At 40.2% G+C, this 20,014-nt stretch overlaps 1 protein-coding gene across 5 annotated transcripts in view; it reads left to right on the forward strand.

Annotated features, from left to right (window-relative positions):
• VPS53 (VPS53 subunit of GARP complex) overlaps positions 1–20,014 on the forward strand; it is a 122,709-nt gene that overhangs the window by 87,256 nt on the left and 15,439 nt on the right. For all 5 annotated transcript variants that reach the window (XM_039886224.1, XM_039886225.1, XM_039886228.1 and 2 more), the window contains 4 exons: positions 1,546–1,628; positions 2,590–2,668; positions 13,243–13,391; positions 17,611–17,680. In XM_039886224.1, coding sequence (XP_039742158.1) covers positions 1,546–1,628; positions 2,590–2,668; positions 13,243–13,391; positions 17,611–17,680 — 381 coding nt within the window. The remainder of the gene's footprint in view (positions 1–1,545; positions 1,629–2,589; positions 2,669–13,242; positions 13,392–17,610; positions 17,681–20,014) is intronic.

Genomic DNA, 20,014 nt, shown 5'->3' on the forward strand with positions numbered 1-20,014 from the left:
TACAGGGAGTGGCTCCATAGTGTAGTGGTTATTAGCACGTCTGCTTTACACACAGAAGGTCCTGGCTTCGCACCCAAGGTGGAGCCACTGACCATACCCCGGGTGCGCCAGGCCCCGGATGCGCCTAGTTGCCTACAGAAGTGGAGTGGTGAAGAAGAGCCTCTCTGAGGAGGTGACATTGAAGCAGAGACCTGAGAGTTGGAAAGGAGACTGCCAATTGAGAAGCTCGGAAGGGTTAGGAGGTGGGGGACCACAAAGCAAGGAAGCTGGTTAGGAGGGGTGAGCAAAGAGTGTTTCAGGGAAAGAAAGTAGGTATGAAGTATGAAGTATGAAGGCCCTAGCGGGGAAAGATTTTGGTATTTCCAGAACTTTAAATGGTCAGTATAACTGTGAAGCCAGGCATGCAAGGGGGAAAGCAAGATGTGGGCAGCTGAGATAGACAGGATAGAAATCATGGTTAGAGGTTTGGTTTTTATTTTCAGTGTAATAGGAAGAGGCTGCTGAAGAATTTAAGCATTGTAAGCCTGCGCCGTAATTTGTTTCATCAGTCCCTTGTAAATATATGTGTAGATTGTTTTTACTTTTTCAGTAGTAAACAGCACGAGAATATGAGCTTTATGAGAACAGGATCTTATCTGTTTTGTTCACTGAATAACTCCCAGACTCTTACAGAGCCTAGTATAAAATGGGCTTTCAGTAAATACTGGTCGAATTAATGAATGCTGCAAAAAAATGCTTGCTTTCATACATTGTTCTCATTATTTCATTGAAATACTTTTCTAGATGTGAAGCTGCTGGTTTAAAGTATGTATATTTAATTTTTTGCTTTTTAAATAAATTGTTTTCCAAAAGGGTCATACTAATTTATGTACCCCTAAGAAAATTTTTACATTTAAGACAAAATATTTGTTATTCTTAGAGTTCGTGTAATAAATAGATCTGGGAGTGCTAGATGAATCAATTCCCAGGATGTTTGGAGATATTTATAATTCCTGGTCAGTTGTATTTTTCTTTGGGAGCATGGCCAGTGTTTCTCATCTAGACAGAGACTGAACTGTTTTTCTTTGCCTCGGTATCCCCAGCACCTTAACACACAGGGTGGCGCATAGTAGCTCTCAGCGAATACTTTAATACTAATTTTATTGCCACCCACCACCAGAGGCTTCCAGTGTTGGGGAGTGAGCCTGCAGTTCAAGGATAGGGAGTATCCTAAAAATCCCAGTCTTTTTAAAACTAATGAAATGAATTGTCAGTGTGTCATAAGAAACAAGTACCAGCCAGTGCTAAAGGGCACAGGTTCTGGAGGAAATTTGATTCCTGTCCCTACCACTTGCTATCTTGGGTAGGTCGCTCCTCTATCTTCTCATCTCTCAGATGGGGATAAGAATCTTCTCCATAGAGTTGTGAGAATTAAATGAGTCAGTACATGAAAAGTGCCTGGAATTGTATCTGAATCATCAAACCCAGTCAATGTTAAGTATTCTTATTATAGTACTCCTTTGGATAATCATTCAGCATGTTTTTCTCTCTCTTATTTTCTAATAGTTAGAAGAAAAACTCAAAGAAAAAGTTGATGTAAGTCTGATCGAACGAATCAATCTGACTGGAGAAATGGACACATTCAGCACGTATGTACCTTGCACACTTGCAGGCTCAAGGCCTGCCCTTCAGAAAGCAGCATGTCTCAGGCTTTAGGTCACTACAGAACCTAAGAGGTTTCCAGGGCTTCCTGTTGGATCAGGATTATCCTCCACTAGCCACTAAATAAGAAGCATTAGAAGCTGCTGCAGCCGCCTCCCATTCTGCCTCCTCAGAACCAACTGTTTTTTAGCTTACAGGTCTTTATTGTTGCACTGTCTAGAATAACAAAAGAGAAGAAAGCCTCCTTTGACCATCCCTGCAAGAAAGTCAGGTCCACGGCCTCCTATCTGACTCCCTAAGTCCATGGACAGCCAGCCCCTCCTCCAGTATTTTAGAATATATAGCTGTAAGCTGACTGATTTTAGCCATATGGTATGTGTGTGTGTTTGGGTGGGAGGGTATCTCTCCCAAGATGTTCAAACTGTAAAACTTTCTTGATATAGTTCTTTTCCTGTTGTTACCTTGCAATATTTTTGTTGTGGTTTTTAAATGAGATTGGGATACGCCAAGCTTCAGCTTTCTCATCAACCACTTGAGGAAAAATCAAAATTCTCTTCTGATGTCATTTCTTCTTTTCTCAGTTTCTTTTTTTTTTCCAAGTTCTGATGTAAACATTTTGGCAAACAGGTACTTTTGAAGACAGAAGCAAAGAAAGATTTTGGATGTAGCAAATAGGGAGACTAGCTGTGGAAATTTGTGTCCTGAATGAGTGGAGACAAACCTGAATAAGACCAGGACATGCAGCAAGAATGAAGAAAGAACAAATGCTCCTCGTTGTCACTAATTCCCTTTTGAAATGAAAGTCAAGTTAGAATCTGAGTTTCTGATGTAATGATGAATCTAAATTTACACAGGTGCCTGAAACATATGCAGGGGGCTGTGTCAGTCATTCAAAAAGTCTTTTTTTTTTTTTAAGTTATGACTTTAATAAATTCGTTTGATTTGCAGTGTCATCTCTAGCAGTATTCAGTTGCTGGTTCAGGATCTGGATGCTGCCTGCGATCCTGCCCTAACTGCCATGAGCAAGGTAAGATTTTAGTAAGTGCCACTTCCTAGACTTCCAAGAGTTTCTGTTGGCTCTTGCCTCTAGCTTCCTTGGGCTCTTAAAGTACGGCCTGCGAGAGGAATGGAAGACCTACGAGTTTCCTAAGGCGCTCAGTTTATCTTGCACCTTAGGTCAATTGTCCTTTGAGAAAAAGACATGGAAGTGTTTGCTAAATCTAAAGGAGATATTATCTTTGGTTAGTATCTGACATGTGCTTGAAAACCTTAAGTGGTCTCATCAGAATGGGCATTTTTGATAGTGCTCATATCAGTAACTCCTGACTCATTTTCATTCTTGCCCACTAAGAGGTTTTTCTGACTCCTTCTGAGCTCTGGTGGCAATGCAGGATTATTTGACCGGGTTGTGAACCATGATTTTCTGATACTAGGGCAGCCCATCAGTCAGCCTTTGGCCCTCAGCTCCCCTCCTTTGGCACTTAACCACATACTGTGTAGTGTTACTATTTGGCTTTTATTTGCCTGTGTCTTTTCTTCCTAAAAGAATGTAAATTCCTTAAGTAAGTGGACCATATAGAACATAAAAGACTGTCATGTTTGCTGATTAAGTTGGAAACAGATAATTCTTTATTAATTTCTAAACCAAATAACATGAAGCTACCCACTCTAGAACCTTCTAGAATAGATGTCAGCAAACTATAGCCTGTGGGGCAAATCTGGCCCACTGCCTATTTTTTGTAAATAAAGTTTTATTGGAACATAGCCATGCTCAGTCATTTATTTGTTATCTATGGCTGTTTTTTGTTACAACAGCAGACTTAAGTAATTGCGCTGAGACCATATGGCTTGCAAAGCCCAAAATATTTACTATCTGGCTCTTTACAGAAAAAGTTCGCCAGTGCCTCTTTTAGAGTCATAGACGCTTGTAGCTTTCTTACAAATTCTGGAGAAAGAACTTCTCTGGGGTATACTGGCCAGTAGCAGAGCACGTGGAAAGAACACTGGCTTTGGAGTCAGACAAACCTAACTCTTCTCATTTTTCTTTGGAAGTGTGAGCAAATGCCTTAACCTCTCTGGGCCCAACTTACCTCATCTGTGTGTGAAATGCGAATATCTGCCTCCCAGAGTTGTGAGGATGGAGCGCAAAGAGAATAACTGACCTGGTACCAATAAATGCTAGCTCTCTTTCCCTCTTCTCGGGAGGAGTGGCCATGTCACGAGGTTATGTACGCAGACATTTGATCTGAATTTGGTTTTGTAGTAGATTGTAAATATTTAACAAAAATAGGATTAAAACCAAAACTTAGGCTTCAGGGTTTTATGAAGTTAAGTAGGGAGTCCTGAATAGCTGATGTCACAGAGTTTCTATTCAAAAGGCTAATCCTTTCGCCTTTTGCCAATCAGATGTAGATGTGTATTTCCAGTATTCTCAGTGTTTACAAGCAGAAAACTCTGAGCAGGCAGGTTGATACTAACCCATTTTCTTAAAGGAGCATAGCTCTGAAGATTTGTTTTGTGCGCTCTGGTTATCCCCTAGCTGCTGGTGAACGTTTACTACATCCTGAATAAGATCTGTTCCAGCTGCCACCTCTCCTGAACTGCCACACACTTGAGATTGGAATGCAGCTGGTGAAAAAATTTTTACATTTACTAAAGGAAGAGTGAATTTTTTTTTTTCAATAAAATAACAATTGTAGGGGATTTAACATTCCAGGTGTTGCTTATATGAACTGTCAGTTCACTAGGTGGATTTCCCTCAAGCTCCTCCTGACCCCACCACCCATGTCTCCCCTAGACCCCATACCAGCAGATATTAACAGAGACCATACCTCCAGAATCTTTTGTTTATATCATAGGAAAACCACAGATGTGGGAACACAGCAGCTGGGAGGCCATTACTCTTTGTCTGAGTCTTCTAGAGTTCTAGCAAAATGAAATCCATGTGATGAAAATGACCAGATATAAACAAGCCAAGTGGTCACAGATTGATTCAACATACACTTTCTGTTATTTGTGCCTGTATCCTGTTTTGTGTAGTTTTTTCTAGAATTTTTAAAAACTTGTTTTGTGGTCATGCTTATTTCTGTCTCTGAATCCATCATTTTTGCTACTAATTGAACAGTTCAGTTCAGACTCTACCCAGCATGGTGCTGGGAGTTATAAGCCTGGGAAGGACATAGACCTTATCTCAAGGTTCTTATGAGATGAGAGGAATGTCCAAATAACTGCACTCTACTACCATAAAAAAATCAGTACCAAAATCATTCCCATAAGAAAAGTACAAAATACACCCTCTTTCAAAGACAGGAGAGTTTAGATCCAGATGGGAGAAGAGCAGAGCCTTCATAAGGAAGTGGCATTAGAAATAGACCATGAAGAATGGCGAACTTTTGAACAAACTTGTGATTAGGAAGGCGTTCTGAACAGGGTGACAATTTGAGCAAAGGTTTGTAAAGTGAGGAAAACTCAGAACTTTGTGGAAATTGCCAGTCTCGTTACACATCTTTGGAATTCCACAGAGGCTCTGTACTTGCATTTACATAGTCAAGACTGGAAACAGGGAGTCTTTAAGGAGTTTATATTCTGGTGAGGAGAAAACTTTGAATAACTGATGCTGTAAATAAATGTATTTTATAAATGGCGAGAAAATGAGTGTTGGGTTTGCCAAAGTGGAGCAGAGTTGTTGGATGATTCCGAGTTGATGGAAGGAGTCTTCTTTGACAAGATGGATTGAGCCAAACAATTTGGTTAAGTCATTCTCCTGGGAGATCATTCTCATTGAAGGCGCCCCATGACTTCCGCCTTGCTTAGCACGTAGGGCTTTCATTATTGTCTCTTCACTACCTTGTTCGTTCTTTGACTTCCTATGCATATATCTATACTGCAGCCTCTGAGCCACTTTTACTTCTCTGAATGCGTTTCTTTTTTGTGGTTTCCATGCCTTTTTTCATTCTATTCTTTCAGCCTAGAATTATTTTCTCACTATCGTCTGCCCAATGAGCATATCCTTTAAGATATGTCTGTCCCCTTTTTTAAAAATCGAGGTATAACTCACATGTCACAGAATTAACCCTTTCAAAGTATATCATTCACAGGTTTTTAGTATGTCCACAAGGCCACGCCTAATCCAAAATTACAAAGATTTACACCCGTATTTTCTTCTAAGCATTTTATAGCTTTAGCTCTTACATTTAGTCCTTCAGTCCATTTTGAGTTAATTTTTGTATGTGGTGTGTGGTAAGGATTTAACTTCATTCTTTTGCATGTAGATATCCAACTGTCCCTGTATCATTTGTTGAAAATACTTCTTTATCCATTGAGTGGTCTTGATACTCTTGTCAAACATTAATTGACCATAGATATATGGGTTTATTTCTAGAGTGTCAATTCTGTCCCATCGATCTATATGACTATCCTTAGGCCAGTACCACACTGTTTTGATTATAGTAGCTTTGTAGTAAGCTTTGAAATCACGAAGTGTGAGTCCTCCATCTTTTTTCTTTTTCAAGATTTTTTGGGCTATTTTGATTGATTCTCTCGCGGTGTCACCATTTTTTGTCTCACCCCGAGTGTCTTTTTCCCTCAAGACACTATAGTACGTAGACTACCTCTACTCTGTTACACAATTATTTTTATATCTCTGTCTCCCCTGTTAATCTTTGAACAGCGTGAAGACTTATTCAGTTTTAGATCTACATGACGTAGCATAGTACTTGTTTAATGGTAGTACAGTAAGTCCTCGCTTAATGTCACTAGGTTCTGTGACATAAAGTAAAACAATATGTAACAAAACCAATTTTACCAATTAATAGGCTAATTGATATAAATAAGAATTAAGTTCCTACAGCATTATAACAAAATGACATTGAATGAAACATTATTTGAGGACTTGCTATATTCATTGAATGGCTTTGAAGATGAAGGCAGGAAGAAAAAAAAACTAAAGTCCATAGTCACCTTTCTGACAAAAGAATGATGACCACTTGAGACAGAGATAATTGTACTGAACAGATTTAGTTGTGTGAAGCAGGTAGGCATAAGAGTAGGAGACTTGGGTGTCTTTATAAGAAATGGCGGGAACGAAGACCCTGAAACCTTAAGGTGCATACAGGTGCTTTTGAAGATAATGTGATGCTTCTTGATGGTCCTTGAAAGCAGGGCTTCTTACTTCAACAAGTAGCATCCTGGAGCTGACCGAGAAAGGTCAGAATTACAGCATGCCCACATCCAGTTATTAGCTCCCCCAGGTGTAGGCAAAAGCCCTGCTGCTGGAAAGGAGAGGAAAACACAGAGGGGTAAAGTTTGGTAGAAAACATAGGCACAAGTGGCCTTAAGCAGGCTACGCCTACGTGGAGGAAGTGAGAGTTTAGTGGTATTTCTGATACTGTAACTTTGAGATTATAATAGTGTTACCGATAAGTTTCCCCTCCCATATTGTATTATTTTCTTAGATAAGCTCGTGAGATGATAATAAGTTATCATTTATGGAGCACTTAACAGGAATCAACACCTAAATGCATTTTCTCATTTAATTCTGACAATAAATTTATAAGGTGGCTATGTTATTTCCTACCCCCTCTCACAGATAAGGGAACTGAAACTCAGAGAATATAAGTTACTTGTCCATGATCTCTTAGCAGGTGCCAGAGACAGGATTCAAACTCAGGTCTCTCTGCAGGATTGTACCACATTATACATACAGAATAAGAGTAAGTCATTTGGGTAGATGTGGAAACAGAGGCAAAAGCAGCTTAAGTAACTTTCTTAAAAGTGGAAGAACAATAAGTCAGTGTGTGCCCAGTACTGCTAGGTTCACATGAGTACTCATGCATACTTGAATCTGAGCTCTTCAGGCATCCTTTAAATGTTTGTCTTCAGCTTTTCTTGATCTGACACCATGACTTTTCCACAGAGAATAAGTTGAGAAGCCAACCCGAGTAGTCCAGTTTGCTTTGCCAATTCCTTCCTGAAAACTAATGAATTGTCATTCTGGTGTGTTTGTTAGTTTCCTTTTTCAGAATATGCCCAAAGTCATAAAGCTTTATAACAGTAAAGCCAGAAATAAAACCAATTTTCCTGATTCTTGAAATGGTAGTTGTTTGAAGTGTTTGTGTGGAAATACGAAGAGTTCGGTCTTTTAAATGTAAATTCTGTAAATCCTTAAGAATTAGTATGTCTGATTATGGCCTTACAGATAGGATTTTTTTTTTTTTTTTTTTTTTAATTCTGCGACTTCCTTTGAAGGGACCATTGGTTCCCTGGTCCTCTCCTTGCTAAGTCCTTTTCTTAGGGCTACTCACATCACGAGGTTGAAAGAATTTCTTTCCAAAATCAAACACGGTTAGCTTTTTGCCCATTAATGGTAGTTTTAAAATAAAACAGAAAGAAGAAACTGAGCAAATTAAATTTCCTTACTGTCTGGCATGTAATTTCTATTAGATTTCAAGATTGTGAACATGTACTAATTTAGGAGGCCGTATTACTTACTAATCCCCCAAAGACATTTTGAAATAGCTAGAACAGTCCTCAAATCTGTTCTCATTTTCCTCAGTCATTAAAATGTAGATCTGTTTCAGGAGGCCCACAGAACTGCGTGATTAAGAAATCTTCAAGTTCTCTTTCCACCTGTAATCAAAGCACATCTTTCTTTTTTCCTAAAAAAGATTTGTTATGACCAAAGGAAATCACATTCATTATAGAAAATAGACTTTTAAAAGAAAGAAAACTTAAATCACCCATAATTCCAAGGAATGGATATATTTCAGTCTTTTTATGTATTTTTAAATAAAATAAGTTCATACTTTACTGTTTTATGACCCGTTTTTCTCATTTAACAGGTTTTGTTTTCTCTATCATTAAATCTCAAATGACAGTATTTTAATGATCGCATAGTATTCCATAGTACAGAGTATTTGTTATTAAAATCATAACATAGTAGTTAACATTTACTGGAATTAATACATGCTGGGCACTATGTTAAGAGCATTTCATGCATTATCTTTCAAAACTATACAGACTTTAGGTGTTATTTATTATCCTAGTTTTATAGCTGAGAAAACCAAGGCCCAGAGAGATTAGATAACTTGCCCAAGTCACACACTAGGTTACACAGACAGTATTAGAATTCATAACTGGCAGACTTCAGAGTTCTTCATTTTAAGTACTGTACTTTACCCTTTCTCTTAAAATGTATGTGATCAGTTCACATGATGGAGTTTTAAGTTATTTCCAATTTTTCACATTTATAAACAGTCTGTCAATGAACATCTGTGTGTGTGTTTCTAAAGTCATAATTATTAACTTCAGAATAATTGCCTTAAAGGGAATTGCAGAGATCAAAAGCTATATAAAATGTTAAGATTTTCAATAGATGCTTTCAAATTATTTTTAAGAAAGGTTGTACAAATTCACCTTTCCATTAGCCCAGCAGTGAGTGGGGGGAGAGGGGATATATATATTCATCTTCTTTAAACCTTTGTTGCTCTACTTTCTATTCTGTATCTTCTTGATTTTCTTTTGGAGTTAAGCAACATGTATCCTCGACCAAAGAGGTGAGAAGAGTCATTGTGTACAACCTCATACTATATGTAGATTTTGCTTGCTTCGGTTCCTTCAGCTAATTTCAAGTTCAGTTAGAATGGTAATACTCCTTTTGGAAAGCAACCTGGCAAAATGGAAAGACATGGACTTTGGAGTTAGACAGATCTATTTCTAGATCTCAACTGTGCTAATTTCTCACTTATGCTTCATTAGACAAGACATTTATTGTCCTCTAGACTTTCTTATCATCTGTAAAGCAGGAGAATAATACCTTCTTCACTGCATTATGATAAGCAGTCAGTTCATGTGAAGATGTCAGATGTGGTGCTTAATACATAGCAGGTGCTCAGGAAATGTTTCTTTCCCTTTTTATTCCCCGCATAGTGCCTGATCCAGTGCTGTACATGCAGATGGTACCTATAAATGTAGCAAATGCTTGTCGTATGAGTGAGAGTAACCCAGACAAGCCCTAACGTGTGTGCGTGTGTGCGTGTGTGCATGCCTGAGCAAAAGCCACTGCTTGGAGCCAGTGTCCCAGCACCCTAAACAAAAACACTAGACTCCACTTGTCTGAAATGCTCCCAGAATCCAAATGTCTGAGTCTGTGCTCTGTATATCTCTAGTCCTGTGATCAAATGAATAGGTAGAAATTTGAATTTTTAGTTAAGGAAAATTAGTTTCTCAGGAGACCTCTTTCCAAGCTTCACATAGCCATACAGACAGCCAAGTTCCATATTAAGCTGGTGGAGCTCTGTTCTCTGCTGAGTGGATTGGTCAGAATTCTCTGCTACAGTGAGCCCTCTCTAAGAAGTGATTATCTCCCCAACTTTCCCTGTGAAGTGTTGACATCAACCACACACTCCTTCCTCAGGTGATAGAAGCAATGGGCAGCGGTGATTCCCTGAGCTCCACAATCTGTCCCTGTGGCTACATGTTGGGTCCTGGAGGCTCCAGCATTGTTTTCTTGATCCTTTCTTTGCTTGTGTTTCTGTCAACCCTACATCTTAGTTACTACTTCTTTGCAGATTGTTTTTCTTGTGATTTTATCTAGTGCCAGTACTATTCAACCCCACCCCACTCCCTAAACAAAAAACACAAAAGGAAAAACTTTAAGTATGGAGAAGTAAATTTTAAATGTCAAATGCCAAGTTTACCTGGAAAACTTGGAATCTTATTTCTCCTCATGGCTTTTCATGTTTGTTCTTCTAATGCAAGCTACTGTTCTTTCTTCTTTTTTAAAGAATACTTTGCTCAATCTCTATATTTTATTAACTTCTCCTTAAGAAACTGGACTTACCTTGAACTAAGATCCAGTAAGTGCTTTTATTCTTTTCTTAAAAAATGTTTTTTAATAAGTATCTAGGAAGCAGCCTGGCTTAGTGCTTGGGCTTTAGACAGATCTGGGTTGAGTCTACCCTGCCATTTACCAGCTGTGTAACTTTGGGTAAGTTACCCAACCTCTTTGAGCTTTTCGAGTTTCCTCATTTATAAGGTTGCTATGAGCGTTATATGACATCATGTATAAATAGTAAATGAGGTGTCGTATTCGAAGTGCCAGGCAAAGCAGCCTACACATGATAAGTCCTAATGTAGGTACCTTGGGACATTCAGATTACAACCCAGACTTTAAGTCATCTCAGGTGGATGATGGCAAGAATCAACCATCTGAGGCAATGACTGAACAGAATCACTGCTAACTATATTCTGCACATTTTAAAAAATAATAATAAACATGATGTCAACTTTCTTTATTCTTTAGTACTTTAAATTGTTTTCTTACTTTGTTAAGCTGACTTAAACTGAAAATCAGGAATCCTCTTGAGTTTTGCTAATACTTCTGTGAACTTTACCAGTGAAGTCATAACTGGCTAAAGTATGAAAGCAAATCCAATGTTTTCACATATATTTCAATGTGGGCAAGTGCTGACATGGCCAGCGGTGATCAAGAGGGATTGGCTCACCAGCAGGAACTTAAAGTCCCACATCCTACACTCCATTTTGTTTCAAAGTTGCTTTGTAACCAATGACAGGGCATATAACCACCTCCCTTTAGGGTCTTCTTCTATTAACAGAACTGTAAGGTTTAGATAATTGTTTATTAACTTTTTGAGATGTTGGAATATAAAATGCTGCCACTTTAGACAACAGTAGTCATCACTATGGAAGCACCTCGTGTCAATTGGAGGCTGGCACACCAAGCTCCTTTCCCAGTTCCCTGTGTTTCCCTGGGGCATTCTGTGCTAAGCATCACTGCAGAGCTGGGGAGAACGAGATGAAGTATAGACATTGACAGTATCTGTCAGTGTTCGCCTCACCCAGTGAGCTCATTTCAAATCACCTAGGATGCTCATTGTTTGGATGGATCGAATCTCTAAAAGCAGGTGGAAAAAGAAGCTTCTTCAATAAGATAAAAGCAAATGAGGAAAACATTATGCGTAACCAAAGCATTAGAATATAGTCAGTTCATATTAGATCTTTCTACTGTTTCTCCATTATTTGTTACTATTTTTTCTCCAGTAAAAAATTAGAGACCTTTTTCTGTCTAGAGCCTCAAGACTTAATGTCTCTGGGCCTTGGTTTTTCTTATCTATAAAATGAAGATGGAGATCCCTTCTTGCTTTTCTGTGGTTCTGTGCTTATACTTACCTAAAGCTTTTAGAATATAAGTGTCTGCTGATTTGAAGAAACATTAGGAAAAAACATAGAGTCACTTGAGCTTCCCAGGAGCTGAAGAATCATGCATGTACAATACGATTCTTTTAAACAAGTTCTCTCAGTATTGAATTTTTCCTTTCCCCAAGAGCTCTATAAAAATAGTGTTTTCTTGCCAGAGACATCAAGGCCTCAGAACTACTGCCCTCCTTCTATGAACATATTATATGGTTTGTGTTTGGCTTAGGATCTTTTTAACAGACAGCCCAGCTCCATTCTGAGAGGCTGACTCAGCAGAGCTCCTCCAGCACATTCCCACTCTTTTCAGGATTAGAGTGCCCAACCTCTGCCAGCTTCCGGACAGGCGGGGGGTTGATGCTGCCTCTCTTCTCTTGTGTGTTCCCAAGAGGGAAGAGACTCTACAGTGTTGCTTCTTTGTCTGTTTTGCTGTTGGTACTTTCCAGAGCAATTTCCCAACTTCTCAGGTTGTTAGAGCTTGAGCCAAGCAGTCTCTTTTGTCCATGGCCTGGTCAGGGACCATATCAATCCTCTTAGTGATGCTCATCTCCCCCACCCCTGCCACCCACACAGTTCCTGCGCCATTTTCCTTCCCTGTTCCCCTGTCACTGTCTTACCCTCTGACCTGCCCTTTAGGTTTGCCAGAGAGCCTCTCTCCTTTCCTTTGATTGAAATCCTGACATAATCCCAAAGGTTTGAGGAATGAGAATCTAACATTTTTTTATGAAAAATTTCAATTATATGCAAAAGTAAAGAAAACAGTATAATGAACCTCATGTACCCATCACCCAGATTCACTAAGTTTGTTTCATCTGCTCCTCCCTACCCCAGATATTTTGAAGCAAGTCTCACATGTCATATCATTTCTAGTTTCCTTTTTAAAAAAATTCTCAACTCCTCTCAGTTTACTTGAGAGAAAAGCATAAGTTAGCTCTTGGCCAGGTTTCATTTCATTTAGCCCAGCCACTTCTCTGGCCTCCCAAGCTACTAAGCTGCTCAGAAGTAGATGTCCCTCTCCTGTTCTCCTACAGTCTTTTTTTGGTAGAATAGCTGACAGAAGAATAGGATCCAGTTCATCTGCCTGGTGAGGGTTCCTTTAGAAGATGGCCACCTAGGTGGGAAGGGAAGGCTGTTTCAAGCATGAGGGAGACAGGGTAGGAAAAGATGCCTGAGTGACACTTCGCTGTCATGGATAAGATGGGGATACTTGTTTTTATTCACAATTACCCACTACCAACTGGGTAAGACAAACTCCTCAAAACAAAATGGCCGCTGCGATGGCAAGCTATGGCCTAATTTCCACTTTCCCCTGACCCTTTTCTGGTAACAGGTAAGGCTGTCCTCCTGTGAGGGATCTAAAGGCTTGTCCTGCCCTATCTCCCTTTTCAGATGCAGTGGCAGAATGTGGAACATGTTGGTGACCAGAGTCCCTACGTCACCTCTGTCATTCTTCACATTAAGCAAAACGTCCCCATCATCCGTGACAACCTGGCTTCGACGCGAAAGTACTTCACTCAGTTCTGCATTAAATTTGCGAAGTAAGTCCTGGAACATTATCATCATTGGGTTATGCTAATGCTATACTTACTACCAGCATGCTCATAATCTACGTGTCCCCACCATCCAGCTGGAGCTTATTCTGGTGCCAGCAGGCAGAATAATTTTTTTTGTGCCCCAAATAAGCATAATAATAAGGAATGTAGTTAGCATTAATATATTGGCCAGGTGGAAAACCAGAGGAGAGAAGGAGCAATTAGGGGGATCGTTTTATAAACTATATAAATGTCTAACCAATGCACTATATACTTGAAACTAATTTTTTTTTAAAGTGTAATAATAAAACTAAATGCACTGAAGTCACAGATAACAGTAACAGCAGTACAGTCATCAACCAGACCAAGGCAAAGAGAAATGAGCTGAGGGATCCTGTTATTTTTAATTATGTGGACATAACTGTGCCCCTGCCTCCCCGTTTGAATAATTAAAATTATTTTTCAGTGATTCCATATATATAAAGGTAGGAACCGTCAGTTCTGTTCCTTTTGAGCCTTCTCTTCCTCCTTCCCCGTAGTACCTATTAATGTGGCTACCAAAATTTATTCACTTGTAGATGGCCTTGAGTCCAAGGAAAGTACCAGAAATTGGGAAGGGCAAGTCAGGGAGCTGTTCTACGAAGGTTGTTGGAGTGAACACTGAGCTGCTGTTTTCCTGCCATGTCCTCACATGTGACCATTTCTGGTTTGATGTTTTGAAGCAGGGAAATAGTTTGGTCCTTTGCCAGTCAGTCAGCATCTCGCTGTAGTACTGTTTCCCCTGAGACCAGACAATGCAGAGGTCAGTGCCCCTCTGACCAGTTACCAAACAAGCGCTTCGGCAAGTTCTCAGGAAAGGGCTTAAGGAAGGTCAGCCCTGTCCAAGCTACTGTGTTTAGATTGTTCTCATCCAAGTCCCAGAAGGTGATTTAGGACTCCAGGTTTCTGTCATCCCCAAATCTCTCCCCGTTTGCATTCAATTAAGTCTTTCCTCTCCTTCACAAATAAATCCCCAAGGAACAACAGTTATGGAGTGGCTTGTGGTGTCAGCTTCAGTTTCCAGTTTGTCAAGAAGGGATAGAGTGGACTCTCCAGGGAGACGTTAATGTTTGCAGTATGGCAGGTGACCCAGGAGTTGACATTTCCTTTACTCTCTGGGTGCTCATTAATGTGTGTTAAAAGCATTGCCGATAAATCACATGGTGACACTCTCCAAAACCCCTGGTAGAAACAGCATCTCTATAAAAATTTACCGTGGCCAAAAATCTCCAGTGTGGTTGTACAGGGGTCTGACTGAGCTCACGTTAAAGTGAATAAAGGATTCCTTTTCTTGGCTAGTCCCGGCATCGGCCTTACAGCCTCTCAGAGCCGTTTCATTTTATTACTAAGCCCATACTGGATGAGCTGGGAGTAGGACGGCTATCTCTCACATCTGGAAAAGTTTAACTTGTGATCTAGAAAGTGGCTTTCTGGTGTAATTCGTGGTACCCTCTCATCCTTGTAGAATCCCAGTTGAAGACTTGAAACCTCAGAGGTTGGGGCTGTGAGAAGACCTTCCCCCAGCCAAGAGCAATAGCTACCACCACCTCAAGGGGCTGGAGATATGCTTAGCAGTTATTCACTACATTGCTGGACTTCTCCCCCAAAGACATGTCCCCGGTCCCTGTATTTTCCCTATGTCACCCCCAGTAGACTAACACACAGCCTGTTTGAGGGCATAACTGAAGCCTACTCTAGTGTAAAGTAACTTAGTTTATAAACTGTGTGTACTCTTCCAGTTAGTCAACCTCACATTCTTGTTTGGCCTGACTCTAGTTTGAAGAATCCATTCTAAATAGTCCCTGTTCTCCCTCCTGATCAGCAGACCTTCCCATAGATCTGATCTCTGGAGTTTAAATTCCTTTCTCTTTAACTTCCTTTCCTTTCTCACCAATGCAAAGCCATAAATGTTGTTTCTTTTTGCCTCCATTTGGTCTGTGAAGCAACAGCCTTTCCTGTTTAAACATCAAGATCGCCCTCCTCCGCCCCCAGTTGAAACTACTATTTGAAACACAAGTGACTTCCCTCGTCCACTAAGCTGATTCTCCTCCATTCAGTAATGGAGCTAATAAGACAAATTTCTTAACAGTGGCTGGGAGGATAAAATAAGAAGTCATGTGTAAACTTCCTGATAAAGTGCTAGTACCAAGCTGACGTTCAAAAAGTGGTAGCTGCTACCATTATTATTTATTATTTATTCAACATACATTCTCTTGAGAACTTGCTATGTCCCAGACACAGAATTAAATGCTTTGGCCATAATAGACATGGTCCCTATTTTCATTTGCCTTAGAGTCAAGTAGAGGGAAACTGACATGTGAACAAGTATAATAAAGTAGGTTAGGTGGTTAGCTAGAAGTCTGTGGACTCTACGTAGAATATGATGGAAAGAATATGGTGATGGAGGAAAGGCTTCATAGGAGAGATGTCCTTGAGCAGAGCCCAAGAGATGTATGTGTACTGACCCACAAGGCTGTAGAGAAGAGGCAGAGGGAGCAGTGTAAGCAAAATCACAGAGGCATTAAATAGCCTGCAGAATCATGGGATCTGCAAGTAGCTCAACCGGGTTAAAGCATACAGTGCCAGGGCTTAGCATGATGAGACTGGACTCAGAGAATCTAGACAATCAAGGAAGGCCTTGTCTGCAGCCTTACAAGAGTTTTAATCAGGAGAAGGTCTTGATTATATTTGCATTTGAAATAAGTCCGTTTGGCAGCAGATAGATTAGAAAGGGTGAGACTGAAGGCTGGGATACCAGTTAGGAAACAGTTGAGAGCTCAAGAAAGGGCAGGCAGTAATGGGAATGGTTGGAAGGGTGGATATAGGAGTTCAGGGGAAGAGCCGATAACTGATCGGATAGTGGGATTGAGGGTGAGGGAGCCCTCTTGAGTACTTCCCAGTTTCTGACTTAGATGACTGGGTAGATGAGATCCAGTCCACTGAGCCTGGATTCTGGAATGAGGCTGAGTCATGGATATGCTGGGGTGGATGTGCCAGTAGGCCATTCCGATAGGATGTCCAGTAGGTCGTTGGATATTAGAGTGTGCACAAGTGTACAGAAAAAGATGGAGAAATATCGAAGAGGATGGAGATCAGCAGCCTGAGAGCAGCATTTGTAGAGTGAAATGAGTGCTAGCCAGCTTTTGTCTCAGCCTACAAATCCTGCTTTATTGCCACCGTTTCTCTTTTGGCCATTAGCCCTTATGACCATCCCCCCTTCCACCACCCCCCACCCCCCAACCCCTGCAGTCTGTAACTCTGGATCTGGCCTTGATTATAGGCATTTCTAGTTCCCACACCTTCCATTCTACATCAGTACAATCCAGTTTCCCTACTCAGGCCCTTGCAGTTTTTTTCCTAAAAATCCCTCCTGACCTATTCAAATTTAATTCTCCCTTTCCCCAAACCAGCATCATTGTTGGTTCACCTAACCCAAGTTGCCCTTCAGCCCTAGGTAAATTGGAGAGATCATATATTTTGTTCCTGATCCGACAGTTACTCCTTAACAATTATTTCCTATTTTTGCATTTAAGATCCCCTAACCACCTTACGTATATTCTACTCTCATATCTGTTAGAATTTTTGCAGCTACTAATAACAGAAGCCCTGACTCAAACAGACTTAAACAGAAGGTAAACTTTATTTCATGTAAACCAGAAGCCCAGAGTAGGGACAGATCTAAGAATGGTTGATTAGTGGTTCAGCAACATCATTAAGGACCCAGGTTTTTACGCTGCTCCCCTTAGGGCTGGCTTCATCCTCATAATGGTGGGAAAATGGCCGCTCTAGATGATATAACCAAATACAAGAATACCCTAAAGAAGAAGAGTCTTGCCCCAGCCATGCAATAAAATACCTCTAGTCTGAATGGGCCAACTTAGATCACGTCCCCATCTCAAGACCGACAACAGTTACCAAGGGAATGCCATACCCTGACTGGCTGAGGCTAATTAGAATTCACCTCTATAGAGTAGGAGGAATTAACTTTTCTTTTACATCCCAAGGCCATGTATATCTAAATAAAACCAAGAAAGAAAAGGAAGGCAATAGATGCTGGTAGGCTACAGAAGTATCTACTTAATTCTCAGTTTCTTTATGGAAGGAAGTGAGTCCTTGAAATTTTTTCTGCAGTTCTTTACAAAAGAGAAAATAAACCTAATTCATCACCTCTTTTTTTTATCCACAGCTCCTTCATTCCCAAGTTCATCACCCACCTCTTCAAGTGCAAGCCAATTAGCATGGTGGGAGCAGAACAGGTGAGGCGAATTTGATATAGGGCCTTTTCTTCCTGACTTTAGTCATAGACCACATACATACCTTTATAGTACAGATCTGATCTGGAGTACAGTTGCTGATTTCCCCTCTTTGGGAATAGTGTGATGACCTAATAACTTAATTCAGTTATCCATTTATTCAACAATGTTTTGTTGAGCACATACTAAATTCTAGGTGCAGGGTATAACACAGTGAACAAGACAGAAAAGATCTTAGCTTCATGATGCTTACATTCTATAAGAAGAGATAGATAATATACAATTTAACAAAGAAATTAAAAGATAATTTCAACTTAAGTATACTAAAGGGTATAAAACTGGGTTATGTGAAAGAATATCTTAGGGGCATGAGGGAATAATGGCTTTAGAGTGGAAGGTCAGAGAGGCTACCCTGAGAGCTGGGGCTTGAGAGGGACAAAGCGAAAAGTGTCCAGACAGAGGCTCTGTTTATTTTGGATCCCATAGTTGCTGGGGCAGAATCCACTTAAGAGTAGCAAAGAAAGGCTTATCTTTTTGGTGCTGAAAAACTCTGTTCACCTCACCCAAGATTCCTTCCTTGATTAGCCCCACTCCATTCACTTGAATTCTGTGCTTCAAGACATCTCTTCATAGACTGTGTCACATTAGCACTGATGAGTCGAGTTACATGCTACAGCAGAATCACCTCATTTCAGCTACCACCTATTCAGACTCTTCAAAGTATGAGCAGTTTGAGTTCAGAATGAGCAGTTTGAGTTCAGAGAGCAGCTTACGCTTACTTTTAACGAAGCAAACAATGATATTCATCCCCTAATTCTTTAAAAATACCTACTTAGATGTAAACTATTTAAATACTGATCATAAATGATTCTCATATATTAAAACAAATTCCAGGCCTCTATCTGGCAACACTTAGCGAACCTATTTCAGTTACTTTTTATATTTGAAAGAACTAAACTACGTTTTTAAGTAAGAAGGTTATATAATTCAAGGCATTTTCTGATCTTCTACCTAATTAGTCAGCTTGGTACAGGCTCAGCTCTCTCCCAGCTTAGTGACTTGCCCTCACACTGGGCTCTAGGCTGTGCTGGTCCACCTCTGGAAGATGGCAAGTTGGCATATGTCCAGTGCATCATGGATCTCATGAACCATGAAAGCCAGAGATGTAATACCTGTGAATATCAGGAGTCTCTGAATCTGATAAGTACAGTGTGTTTTTATACTCTTTTTGTGAGTGGCCTTCTAGGTTATGGAACGGCAGTATGGCGTGAGCATTAAGGTTATGGGCTCCAGAATCACGGAGGTCTGAGGCTGAATCCTGTCTGCAGCATAACAACTGTTTGTCCTTAGATGAGTTACTTAACCTCCCACCACTTTAGTTTCCTCGTCTGTAAAATGGGGTTAATCCTAGTACTGCCTCACAGGGTAGTTACGAGGATTAAACAAGATAATGACACAATATCTGGCACATGGTAAGCCCCCAACAAATGCCAGCTCTTACTAATTTAAGCTTCTTCAGACCAAGGACACGACTTTGTTTCTGTTTTCATTTCCCATCTCTCTGCATAGTAACACCTAGTCAACGCTTGCTGCTGGCTGTCTGGCTGACCAGCTTTAACCAGAGTCAAAAATATTGTCTCAGAAAACCTCTTGAGAGGTTGTGTGGATTCAGACACTGACTGTGTCTGACTGTAACATTTCAGTGTTTTGAAACTCTAGACTCTTGTATGGAATAAGCATAGAGTTAATTCTTAGTTAGAAACAGCAGCCTAATGCCCCTCCCCCAACATGTTGTCTCCAATTTCATTAGCCTGTGTTCACTGAGAATTGATTCTGTTCATCTCACTGTTTTGTGTAATCAGAGAGGATGTGGAGTGATTACGATCTGTGTATCTAGAAGAAGCTTTAGAGTTCTCAGTTACTAGGTTTCTGTCTCTAGACCTGATGAAGCCACTGGAACACAAAGTTGACTCATTGAGAACATGCATTCATGAGATTGCAGCTTTCCCAGGCCTTGCTAGCTGATTTATTCTCTCATAATCCTGATATTTTCATATTGTCACATAAATCTAATATCATATCTATTTTCCTCAGATTTTCTCTTCCTTAAAAGAATGTTAAAATAATCAGCTCGGAAGCAAAGCCCATATCTTCAAAAATATCAGTTTAGCCAGTATTTACTTCTGCTTCGAGACATGGATGGGAACCTTAAGGTTTTACTTTCTCAGACCCCAGGCAAATATGAGTGGGTGATATGGGAGTGTGGATCTCAACAGGCCCAGCCTGGGGGATGGCGTGGTGGGAACCAAAGGACAATGTGGCCTTTGAAAGAGTCCC

Source organism: Pteropus medius, unplaced genomic scaffold (genome assembly GCF_902729225.1).
Source record: "Pteropus medius unplaced genomic scaffold, Ma_sr-lr_union100, whole genome shotgun sequence".
Taxonomy (NCBI): Eukaryota; Metazoa; Chordata; class Mammalia; order Chiroptera; family Pteropodidae; genus Pteropus; species Pteropus medius.